Source organism: Orcinus orca, chromosome 5 (assembly GCF_937001465.1).
Source record: "Orcinus orca chromosome 5, mOrcOrc1.1, whole genome shotgun sequence".
NCBI lineage: Eukaryota > Metazoa > Chordata > Mammalia > Artiodactyla > Delphinidae > Orcinus > Orcinus orca.
In genome coordinates, this window is record NC_064563.1 from 140330008 (window position 1) to 140342195 (window position 12188).

The following is a 12188-nucleotide window of genomic DNA, read 5'->3' on the forward strand; positions in this document are numbered from 1 at the left end:
CTTATTAAATTTGTCTTGTGTGCACTGCTTGTTTTATTTGCCTAGAAAAGTTTTTTAATTGCGAAGTCATCAGATCTAACAGTGCTTGTAAAAGTTCTTTCACTGTGTGGTTAATTATTTGAATTGGGAATACTAGAATCAGTTTGTCCTGTGATGGCCATATTGATTGATTCAATCAAAACGCCAGATTCAGAGTGTGTCTTTTAAAATTTAAAATATTCTCTAGAACACGCACACACACAGATACCCTAAAGCAATAAATTATGTATAGCCTATACATAATGCACGTTAGTATAATTTTGTGATAAATACCTTTGAGATTTGACCTTAGAGATGAGAATGTTTTTAAGATTGAAGGAATTCATATCTCAATATAACAGTGTTGATATAATAAGAATATTAAGTTTCGGGCTTCCCTGGTGGTGCAGTGGTTAAGAATCCGCCCGCCAATGCAGGGGACACGGGTTCGAGCCCTGGTCCGGGAAGATCCCACATACCGTGGAGCAACTAAGCCTATGCGCCACAACTACTGAGCCTACGCTCTAGATCCCACGAGCCACAATTACTGAGCCCGCACGCCTAGAGCCCATGCTCCGCAACAAGAGAAGCCACCACGACAAAGAGTAGCCCCCGCTTGCTGCAACCGAAGAAAGCCCACGCAGCAACAAAGACCCAACGCAGCCAAAATAAATAAATTAATTAAAACAAAGAATATTAAGTTTCTTAGTCACTATGATAAGACATATAATACTATTCCCTTTTTTTTCCTTCTTTTTGTTTTTCTTGGCTGCACTGTGGCATGTGGGATCTTACTTCCCCGACCAGGGAGAGTGGTCCTAACCACTGGACCACCAGGGAATTCCCCTTCTCCCTTTTTTTGTGCTAAAATTATTTCATAACCCCAAGCTAAGGATTCATTTGACGTTTACAAGTATACTATGTAATTTTTTCTGAGATTCTGGCAATTGCAATGGCAGCTATTACTATTCCTTGATATACTCCAGTGTGTTAGTGAAGTATGTCCTAGTTGTTAAGAAAATCTTAACTCAAGAATATACAGAGGTCGCCAGAGCAGATGGTATAATGTTAGTGTACCATGAAAAAAATGTTTTAAAATATCATTAATGAATTTTATAAATGAGCAAAACATCACTAATTTTGAAATCAGGAGTCAGGAAAAAAAACAAGAGAAATGTTCAAGTTTTAGTTTTGTGTTGAACTTTTCATATATCCTCCTTAAGTTGTTCAGTTCATTTCCCTCAGAGATTTCTGATAGCTTGGAGACAGGCACAGGAGATCATATTTTAACATGTTTTAGGATGCAAAGTTTGGTCACAATTCTAAGGTATCTAAACTTCCATGTATTAAGAATTGAAAACACGTTTAGGGAATTCCCTGGCGGTCCAGTGCTTAGGACTAGGCACTTCCACTTTCATGGCCCACGTTCAGTCCCTGGTCAGGGAACTAAGATCCCGCAAGCCTCAGTGCGGCCAAAAAAAAAAAAGAAAGAAAAAAAAAAGACTGGAAAACACATTTAGATGACTGCTGATTTTTACAGCTCCATATGGAAGAAGTGCTGTTTGTCTACTGTGCTGAAATGTTGGTGCATTATTTATGATTTTTTTCCTTTTCAAGCTTATAATAGTCCCTTTTGTTTATATTAGATTTTGCTTATTTTTGCCGAAATAAAATTTATTGATGCTTTAAAAATTATAACAGCAATATATAGTTTTGACAGGAGAGTCAGAAAATAGTCCTTTTTGTACACATAAACATATTTTTAAAATTAAAATGAGACCATACTATACATGCTGTTTCTTAACTTTTTTTCACTTAACATATCAACATCTATGTAGGTCAGTAGATTGTTTTCTGTAAGTCATTTTTACTGGCTACAGTATATTGAGCTTGTTTTTAATAAAAAGTATTTAGATATTAACTAATACACCTTTATAGTCTATAGTATTTTATTGAAGAGTTAATATGTCTTTTATCAAAGCAAGGCGGTAGCTTCCTTTTTAAATACATGCATAAGTAATGTTGAACAAATCCATAGATAATTATGTGGAAAGGACAGATAATTGTGTGTCTTTGCAGGCTTACTGCAGTATATTATATCTAAAGCCACGAATGCAGATCATCTTGCGTGGGCAGAAAGTGAAGACACAGCTAGTTTCGAAGAGTCTTGCCTACATTGAACGTGATATTTATCGACCCAAATTTTTAGTATCCTTTATTTTGCTTGTTATGATGCTGTATATAGATACGTATCAGTCAAGTGTACTTCCCTTCCCCCTTTCTCCTTTTATCTTGATAGAGTCAATCCTCTCCAACTTTTGCCCTTTTTTGCACCTTTGGATTCAATAATGAGGGCTTCCCTGGTGGCGCAGTGGTTGAGAGTCCGCCTGCCGATGCAGGGGACGCGGCTTCGTGCCCCGGTCCGGGAATATCCCACATGCCGCGGAGCGGCTAGGCCCGTGAGCCATGGCCGCTGAGTCTGCGCATCCGGAGCCTGTGCTCCGCAACGGGAGAGGCCGCAACAGTGAGAGGCTCGCGTACTGCAAAAAAAAAAAAAAAGAGGAAGGGTGGTTTGAAGGGAATGAGGTGGTGTGTTCAGAATTTTCCTTAACATTTAAGACTAATAAAACTGTGAGAATTACTTTTGGATTCAACTGCAGAAATAAAGATCATTATGGGATAATGATGTATCACAGAAATAGACTCATCAAAGCTTATGAAAAAGTTGGATGTCAGTTAAGGGTAAGTTTATATCTGAAAATGTCTGTATCTTTTATAAAAGTTAGGATAACAGGGCATCCCTGGTGGCGCAGTGGTTGAGAGTCCGCCTGCCGATGCAGGGAACACAGGTTTGTGCCCCGGTCCAGGAGGATCCCACATGCTGTGGAGCCGCTGGGCCCGTGAGACATGGCCGCTGAGCCTGCGCGTCCAGAGCCTGTGCTCTGCAACGGGAGAGGCCACAACAGTGAGAGGCCCGCGTACTGCAAAAAAAAAGTTAGGATAACGTTATCGGGTCAAATGTGTAACAATGTACTTTTTGCCTAATGACTTTTAAATGTCAATGTTTTTAATAACTGGTATGGCACTTGACCTTAGAACGCTTTTATATTAATTTGAGGACAGAACATTTTATCTCTTTTACAGATGAGGGAATTGGGGCTAATAAGTAACCCGCCTTAGACCTCAGGCACAGGTGCAGATATTTTCTCTACACTTGGAAAAGGATCCTTGATTTTTTTCATACTAGAATAAAATTGATTGGTTTTAATTAGTTGTTGACTCAATAGCCTAAAAAATAGTATCTGATAGGTGATTTACTTTTCTGGAGTTAGTTCCTGAATATATCAGAGTTTTCCTCCTAAGCCACTTCCATTGTTGTAGAATTCAATTTAGGATGGTGAACATTGCCCACTATGTCGATCTGTTTATCCTTTACCTGTTTTCACAGAAAATTTTTTTGTTGTGTGTGGGTGGGTGTTAAGAATTTGTGATAAATTCTGAAATTCAGCTTTGTTAAGGTTTTAAGTCCAGGCATATTTTGTTTTCCAATTCTATGATGTTCATTTTCTATTCATTTTATTTCATTCTAAATTGTTTGCAACAACATGGATGGACCTGGAGCATAGTATGCTTAATGAAGTATAATATGTCAGGAAAAGACAAGTACTGTATGTTACCGCTTATATGTGGAATCAAAAAAATAAAACAAGTGAGTGAATGTAACAAAACAGAAACAGACTCACAGACACGGAGAACAAACTAGTGGTTTCCAGTGGGGGCAGGGTGGCAGGGGGAGATAGGGGTAGGGGATTAAGAGGTACAAACTACTATGTATAAAATAAATAAGCCACAAGGATATATTGTACAGCACAGGGAATATAGTGAATATCTTATAATTTTAAATGGAGTATATAAAATATTGAATCACTGTGTCATACACCTGAAACTAATATAGTATTGTAAATCAACTATATTTCAATTTTTGAAAAAGTAAATGAGGGCTTCCTTGGTGGCGCAGTGGTTGAGAGTCCGCCTGCCGATGCAGGGGACACAGGTTCGCGCCCCGGTCCGGGAGGGTCCCACATGCCGCAGAGCGGTTGGGCCTGTGAGCCATGGCCGCTGGGCCTGTGCGTCCGGAGCCTGTGCTCCGCAACAGGAGAGGCCACAGCGGTGAGAGGTCCGCGTACCGCAAAAAAAAAAAAAAAAAAAGTAAATGAACTTTGTTGGGCTCTTCTTTGTAACCACTGATTTCAATTAGAAATATAAATCCAGAAATATGACAACCATGATACAAGGTATCAATAACTTTTATTTAAAATGCTAATTTTTATTTATAATTGGAATAGTAATTTTTTTTTTTTTTTTTTTTTTTTGCGGTACGCGGGCCTCTCACTGTTGTGGCCTCTCCCGTTGCGGAGCACAAGCTCTGGATGCGCAGGCTCAGCGGCCATGGCTCACGGGCCCACCTGCTCCGCGGCATGTGGGATCTTCCCGGACCGGGGCACGAACCCGTGTCCCCTGCATCGGCAGGCGGACTCTCAACCACTGCGCCACCAGGGAAGCCGTGGAATAGGAATTTTTGCCAGAAATACTCTATAATTATAAAGTTCTGAATTTCACTGGTAATTGGAAATGTATTTTTGGTAATAGGCCTTATTTCTCAAGTGTTTTGACTTAAGGTACATAATCCATTTTTCCAACCCAGTTAAATTTGCATTATATATAATTTCTGGTTAAGTTTAACCTTGTAAAAAATATGCTTTTACAGCCAACTTTTTTTTTTTTTTAAATAAATGTATTTTATTTTTGGTTGCATTGGGTCTTCGTTGATGCACACGAGCTTCCCATTGTGGTGGCTTCTCTTGTTGCAGAACACGGGCTCTAGGCGCGCAGGCTCCGTAGTTGTGGCACACGGGCTTAGTTGCTCCACAGCATGTGGGATCTTCCCAGACCAGGGATCGAACCCATGTCCCCTGCATTGGCAGGTGGATTCCTAACCACTGTGCCACTAGAGAAGCCCTACAGCCAACTTTTAATGTTTTTCTTTACCAGAAGATGGACTGGTCGTAGTATTTGGATTCAGTAAACATTTATTAAATACTTGGTATGATTTTCCACGCTAGATGCTCAGCATAAAAAGATGAAAAGGTACAGCACATGCCCCCAGAGCTCTTTCTGATGAGGGGAATGTGGTACATCCTTGGAGCAGCAGAAAGGGCTTCTTGTAGAAAGTGGTGATTGAGATGAGACTGAGTTGATTTACTGTTTGGGGAAGTCTGGCAAGAGCTTTCTAGAGAGAGAAAGGAATGTCTGCGAAGGAAAAGAAAGAGGCTTCTGAGAGGATGGCATCATTAGGGGAGTTGTTATGCCTGGACCGGGTGGTAAGTGGGGAATGGGAGAGAGGAAGATGAGGCCAGAAAGGAGGTAAAAAAGAACTAAGATTGAAGGGTTCTGTGGTTTACAAGTTGTATGAAATGAGGAACCACTGATGGTTTTTAGTGAAGTAGCATTATGATTAGGTTTTCATGGTTTTGTCTATAGTTGCATCTATGAAAATTCTCAGAAGTCAGTATTCCACTTTTTCTCTTTATACTTAGACTCAGCTATAGTCGTGAACAAAATACATGTGTTAATCACATGTAGATAATCAGAAAATGACTCAGATACTTTGAGTTCAGTGTTTTAGCTAGCCGGTTTAAAAAATAACCTAGGTCAGTTGAATTGAAGTTTTTACTTCATCACAATAAACAACTGAATGTGTAACTTTGGATAAATGTCTTTAATTTTTATCTAACGAACTTACGGAATATTATGTGCCAAAGCCTTTGCTAGGCACTATGGATACTGGAAGGAGTTACTTGTGGTTTTTAGTAGCTAAGAAATGGCATCCCAGTAGAGGGGATCTTTTTTCCCTAGTATAAAATCGGGAATGATAATACTTGTCGACATGAATACTTGCTAACAGTGGAAGTGGTTTTGGAGGAAAGCTGCTGTTACATATTTAGGAGTTAGCTCCCAGAAAGGTAAATTACCTGCCAGACACTGTTTTTCAATCTAAATGTCATGAGCATCAGATAAAATATAGGAAAATGTTTCATGCAGATCTTAAATCTTGGTGAAGGGATAATTGTTTGAAGCATCATGTTTCATGTTTAAAATGCCAGTTTTATTTTTCAGGCAAACAACATGGGTGTTGGAGTAGTGGGGATTATAGACTGTTATTTCCTAAAGCCGACTCATAATAAACAAGATTTCGATTATACTAACGAATACAGGTATGTTACCTATTTAAATGACTGACTTCTTACTATTCATTTTGGAAATACTTTCATAACTTTTTCTAAGCTGGATTTCTTTCTGTTTTGTGGGAAGCTTGCATAGAAAACACGTGTAATCATTTTCTCATCCCTGGGGATAGTATTCTACTCCGTCACAAATAGAAATATATTCTCCTCTGTCTTTACTGATGAAGAATTTTTGAGATTTGTACTAAATAGAGGAAGTTCCTGCTTTCTTGGTAACATTTTTTGTGTAATATAAAATCCAGAAACTCTGATCTTGGATGGGAACTTTAAGATAACTTAGTCCTATGTACTTGAGACAGAAATGCTCGTATCTTTTAAGAGTGATCAGAAGCCATAAAATAAATATGACCATCAATTTTACTTGTAAATTTAGGAAGCACAAACAGTTGTCCTAATGAGCGTATATTATGAAGAAGAATGCAAACTTCATATAAAAACAAAGTGGAAGGAGGGAAATGTTAAAGAGCAAAATCAGCAAATTAGGAAACACACAATAGAGAAAATCAATAAATATTCAGAGTATAGTCCTGAGACAGAAGCTACCCCTGTTATTTGAACGGGGAAAATATAGGGAGTTGTTAACCAGAATAGTAGAAGGTGATCACTCAGAGAGGTGAAAGAGGACAGTAGATGTCCAGAACTAGCTGATACAAAAGAGCAGCAGTTACCTCTAGGTTGAAAAAGAGTAGACAATAAAGGAACTAAGAGAGGATCCTGGGTCCCTGATGTCAGAGATTCAGATCTCTTTGTAGAGGTCATAACAAACACAGCAACAGGCCACCTGCCATGGCAAGAAGCTTGCCAGAAGGCCTGGCCAGTCTGGGTCTGTAGACATGGCCTGCTGTTGCCAGGGGATGTGGGTGGGCTTGGGCTGGAGCTGTTCTGTAGAGGAGACCTGTCTGTGCCCAAGGGTGTGAGTATATGCTGGAACTGGTTCCTGCTGCTGGAGGGAAGAGTGTGGCCTGAAAGCACAGCTGGAGCTCCTTTGGGAGGCCATGGGCTCCAGCCAAATAACAATGAAGCACCAGACCTGAAGGCCATGTGTCTTGCTGCTCTCACCTGGTAGGTTCATTGCCCCGTTAACCCGGTGTAACATTCCTCAGGCTGGCAAAGGATGAATGTTTACAGGATCAAGCTCCATTATCACAAAACTGAACCCAAAAAAACCCTGTTTGGAACGGGAAGACAATAAGTTGATAATTGACACAATCAAAAGCCCAAAGTTTGTTTTTTGGTAAGATTAACAAAGTCTATAAGCATCTGGCAAGACTAAGGAAAAAGAGAAAACAATAATCATCAATATCAGAAATGAAAAGGAGGACATTACTACAGATCTACAGACAGAAAAACACAGAGGGGCAGCATGAACAATTTTAGACCATTTTAGATGATATGGACACCTTCCTTTCAAACTGAATCAAATTAAAAATTTCCCACATACTTTCAAACATTTAAGGAAGTGGCAGCGCCAGCTTACACAATCATTAAAGGTTTTAAAAGACCACATAACTAGTAGTGAACTCACGAATGCATTACAAGAAAGGAAATTTATGTCAGTCTCTCGTGATTTAAGATATAAAAATCTTAATTAAACAGCAAATACCATTTAGTAACTTGTAAAAAGAATAATACATTAAAACCAAGTGGATTGTATTCCAAGATGGCATGGGTGGTTTTTACTATTCAAAATTCAATGTAATTCATCATGTTAAAGAAAAATCTCATGGTTATTTTCATAGGTACAGAAAAAGCGCTTGAGAAACTACAGTATCAATTTGTGATGTAGGAAAAAAGGGAACTCTTACAAAACCATTAATAGAAAGGGCATATTAGCAATACCGACTATTTAGCAAAAAACAGCAGTTCCTAATGGTGAATTATTGACAGCTTTCCGCTTAAGAGTGGGAGTAAGATAAGGTTATCAGCTATTCACCATTGTTCTTGAGGAAATAACCAGAACAAATAAGGCAAAAAAGAAAGAAATGAAAGAATAAGCGTTGGAAAGGAATAAATAATTTTCTGTAGGTGACAATATCAAGTATATAGAAAGTCCCAAATAATCTGCAGTGTAATACAGAGTCTAAGGTTGCTCGATAAGAAGTATTCAGAAGTTTGTTTACCAGCCAGAAAAAGAAAACCAGCCATGCGATTCAAAAATTTTTATACATAATAACATCAAAAAAGCAAGTGCTTTGGAGTAAATAAAATATGCAAAGACCTCAACACACTAAAAACTATAAAACATTGTGGAGTGAAATTTCAAATCTGAATAAATAGGTATACCAGGTTCAGGAGTTGGTAGGCTGAATATTATAAAATGTTGTTTTTTTCTCCAAAGTAATTAAATACAATTCCAGGTTAAAAAAAAATCCCAGCAGGTGTGTGTGTATGTTAATAGGCTTAATTTAAACTTTATGTGGAAAGTCAGAAGACCAAAGATAGTTAAGACAAAGAACAACAAATCAAGAGGACTCATACTACTAAATATCAGTACTTAAAAAGCTGTAGTGGAAGTGTGGTATTAATGAAAAAATAGTCTAGTGAAATAGAATAGAGAAGCCAGAAACAAATCCCTGCTTTTTATACATATGGTCAGCTGATTTATGACGAAGGTGTAGTAGGAAAATGATCATCTTTCTAAAAATGATGGTTCAGCATTTTGTATGAACAAAATGAACGTTAACTTCTCCCTCTTATATGAAGCAAAAAAATCAATTGCAGATGGATTTTAAGCCTAAATGAGAAAGGCAAAAACAAAATGAAAACAAGAATAGTTTCATAACCTGTAATTTAGGTGGTTTTTTTAAAACAAGATGCAAAAGTATTGATACATTAGATCAAAATGGAAAAATTATCTAAAATGAATAAGATATAGCAAATGTTGGTAAGATGTAGGGCAGTTGGAACTCCTGTATGTGCTGTTGGGTGTGAGAATTGTTGATCATTTTTGAAAGTTATTAGACTGTATTGAGTAAAGGTGGACATCAGTGCCCACCCCTGTGACCCCGCAGTTCCACTCCTATAGGTGTATTTTCAACAGAAATGGGTGCAGTCTCATGGATTGAGGAATAGAGGTGATAAGAAAAGGAGATGAGGAAGAACTGAAAAAGTGATATGAAAGGTGAACCATGTTTGGGAGGGGAGATGATACATTCTTATTCGGATGTTTATGTGTTGTTATAGTGGGGCTTCCTGGTGGGGAAAAATAGAGATAATGAATGGATAGATATGTCTAATATTAACCTGTCAGTACAGAATTTCAAATCTTGATTTTTATTTATTTTTTAATTAATTTATTTTTTGGCTGCGTTGGGTCTTTGTTGCTGCGTGTGGGCGTTTTCTAGATGCGGCGAGCGGAGGCTACTCTTCTTTGCGGTGCGCAGGCTTTTCATTGTGGTGGCTTCTCTTGTTGCGGAGCACGGGCTCTAGGCTCGCGGGCTTCAGTAGTTGTGGCGCACGGGCTTAGTTGCTCCGCAGCATGTGAGATCTTCCCTGCCCAGGGCTCGAACCCGTGTTCCCTGCATTGGCAGGTGGATTCTTAACCACTGCGTTACCAGGGAAGCCCGAGTCTTAATTTTTAAAAGCTTTATTTACTCCATTGAAGTATACTTGATTTACAATATTATGTTAGTTTCAAGTGTACAGCAAAGTGATTTGGTTATATGTATATATGTACGTCTATAATTCTTTTTTTATTCTTTTCCATCTTAGTTTATTATAAGATATTGAAATAGTTCCCTGTGCTATACAGTAAATCCTTGTTGTTCATTTTATATATAGTAGTATGCATCTGTTAATCCCGTACTCTCAATTTATGCCTCCCCACCCCCCTTCCCCTTTGGTAACCTTAAGTTTGTTTTCAAAGTCTGAGTCTGTTTCTGTTTTGTAATAAGTTTGTACTATTTTTTAGGTTCCACATATAAGTTGATATATAATATTTGTCTTTGTCTGACTTACTTCACTTAGTATCATAATCTCTAAATCCATCCATGTTGCTGCTGATGGGACTATTTCATTCTTTTATGGCTGAGTAATATTCCATTGTATATATTGATGTATACACCACATCTTCTTTATCCATTACTCTGTTGATGAACATTTAGGTTGCTTCCATGTCTTGGCTGTTGTAAATACTGCTGCACATGTGGGGTGCATGTGTCGTTTTCCCCCCCCTCACCCCTTGCCGTGCCATGTGGCATGTGGGATCTTTGTTCCCTGACCAGGGGTTGAACCCATGCACCCTACATTGGGAACACGGAGTCTTAACCACTGGGCTGCCAGGGAAGCCCCAGGTGCATGTATCTTTTTGTTTTTTAATTTATTTTATTTATTTATCTTTGGCTGCGTTGGGTCTTCGTTGCTGCTGCGCGGGCTTTCTCTAGTTGCGGCGAGCGGAGGCTACTCTTTGCGGTGTGCGGGCTTCTCATTGTGGTGGCTTCTCTTGTTGCCGAGCGTGGGCTCTAGGCGCGCAGGCTTCAATAGTTGTGGCATGTGGGCTCAGTAGTTGTGGTGCATGGGCTTAGTTGCTCCATGGCGTGTGGGATCTTCCCGGACCAGGGCTCAAACCCGTGTCCCCAGCATTGGCAGGTGGATTCTTAACCACTGCGCCACCAGGGAAGCCCTATCTTTATGAATTATAGGTTTCTCCAGATGTAAGCGCCGGAGTGGTGTTGCTGGATCATATGGTAACTCTTATTTTTAGTTTTTTAAGGAACCTCCATACTGTTTTTCATGGTGCTTCCACCAATTTACATTCCCAGAAGCAGTGTAGGAGGGTTTGCTCTTCTCCACACCCTCTCCAGCATTTATTATTTGTAGACTTTTTGATGATGGCCATTCTGACCGGCGTGAGGTCATGCCTCATTGTTATTTTGATTTGCATTTCTCTGATAATTAGTGATGATGAGTATCTTTTCATGTACCTGTTGGCCATCTGTATGTCTTCTTTGGGAAAATGTATATTTAGATCTTCTGCCCAAGTTTTGATTGGGTTGTTTTTTTGTTATGGAGTTGTATGAGCTGTTTGTATATTTTGGAAATTAAACCCTTGGCAGTTGTATCCTTTGCAAATATTTTCTCACATTCCATAGGTTGTCTTTTTGTTTTCTTTGCTGTGCAAAAGCTTGTGAGTTTGATTAGATCCCATTTGTTTATTTTTGCTTTTTTTTTTTCCCTTGCCTTGAGAGACTGACCTAAGAAAACATTGCTACGATTTATGTCAGTGTTTTGCTTGTGTTCTCTTCTAGGTGTCTCATGGTGTCATGTCTTATATTTAAGTCTTTAAGCCATTTTGAGTTTATTTTTGTGTGTGGTGTGAGGGAATGTTCTAACTTGATTGATTTACACGCAACTGTCCAGCTTTCCCAACACCACTTGCTGAAGAGACTGTCTTTTCTCCATTGTATATTCTTGCCTCCTTTGTCAAAGATTAATTGACTATAGGTGTGTGAGTTTATTTCTGGGCTTTCTGTTCTGTTCCATTGATCTATATGTCTGTTTTTGTGCCAGTAGCACACTGTTTTGATTGCTCTAGCCTTGTAGTAGTTTCTGAAGTCCAGAAGGGTTATGCCTCCAGCTTTTTTCTTTTTTTTTTTCAGGATTGCTTTGGCAATTCTGGGTCTTTTGTGGTTCCATATAAATTTTAGGATTATTTGTTCTAGTTCTGTGAAAAACATCATGGGTAATTTGATAGGGATCACATTGACTGTTTTAAATTTAAGATGTTACACTGACTGTATCTTGTGTGTGCAGACAGTTCCTGGCACAGTAGGTACTTAACTCCTTAACAAATGATTATTCAGTTGTGACCACAGTCATGTTTATCTCAGTAAGTCCTGTTGATTTGCTTTTTTACTGACACCTTAT

General features: G+C 38.8%; 1 protein-coding gene across 3 annotated transcripts in view; it reads left to right on the forward strand.

Moving 5' to 3' along the window:
- The window catches only part of MORC3 (MORC family CW-type zinc finger 3), a 41803-nt gene that overhangs the window by 14646 nt on the left and 14969 nt on the right, over window positions 1-12188 (forward strand). For all 3 annotated transcript variants that reach the window (XM_049710609.1, XM_049710607.1, XM_049710608.1), the window contains exons 7-9: window positions 2098-2226; window positions 2638-2760; window positions 6196-6293. In XM_049710609.1, the coding sequence (XP_049566566.1) occupies window positions 2098-2226; window positions 2638-2760; window positions 6196-6293 (350 nt within the window). The remainder of the gene's footprint in view (window positions 1-2097; window positions 2227-2637; window positions 2761-6195; window positions 6294-12188) is intronic.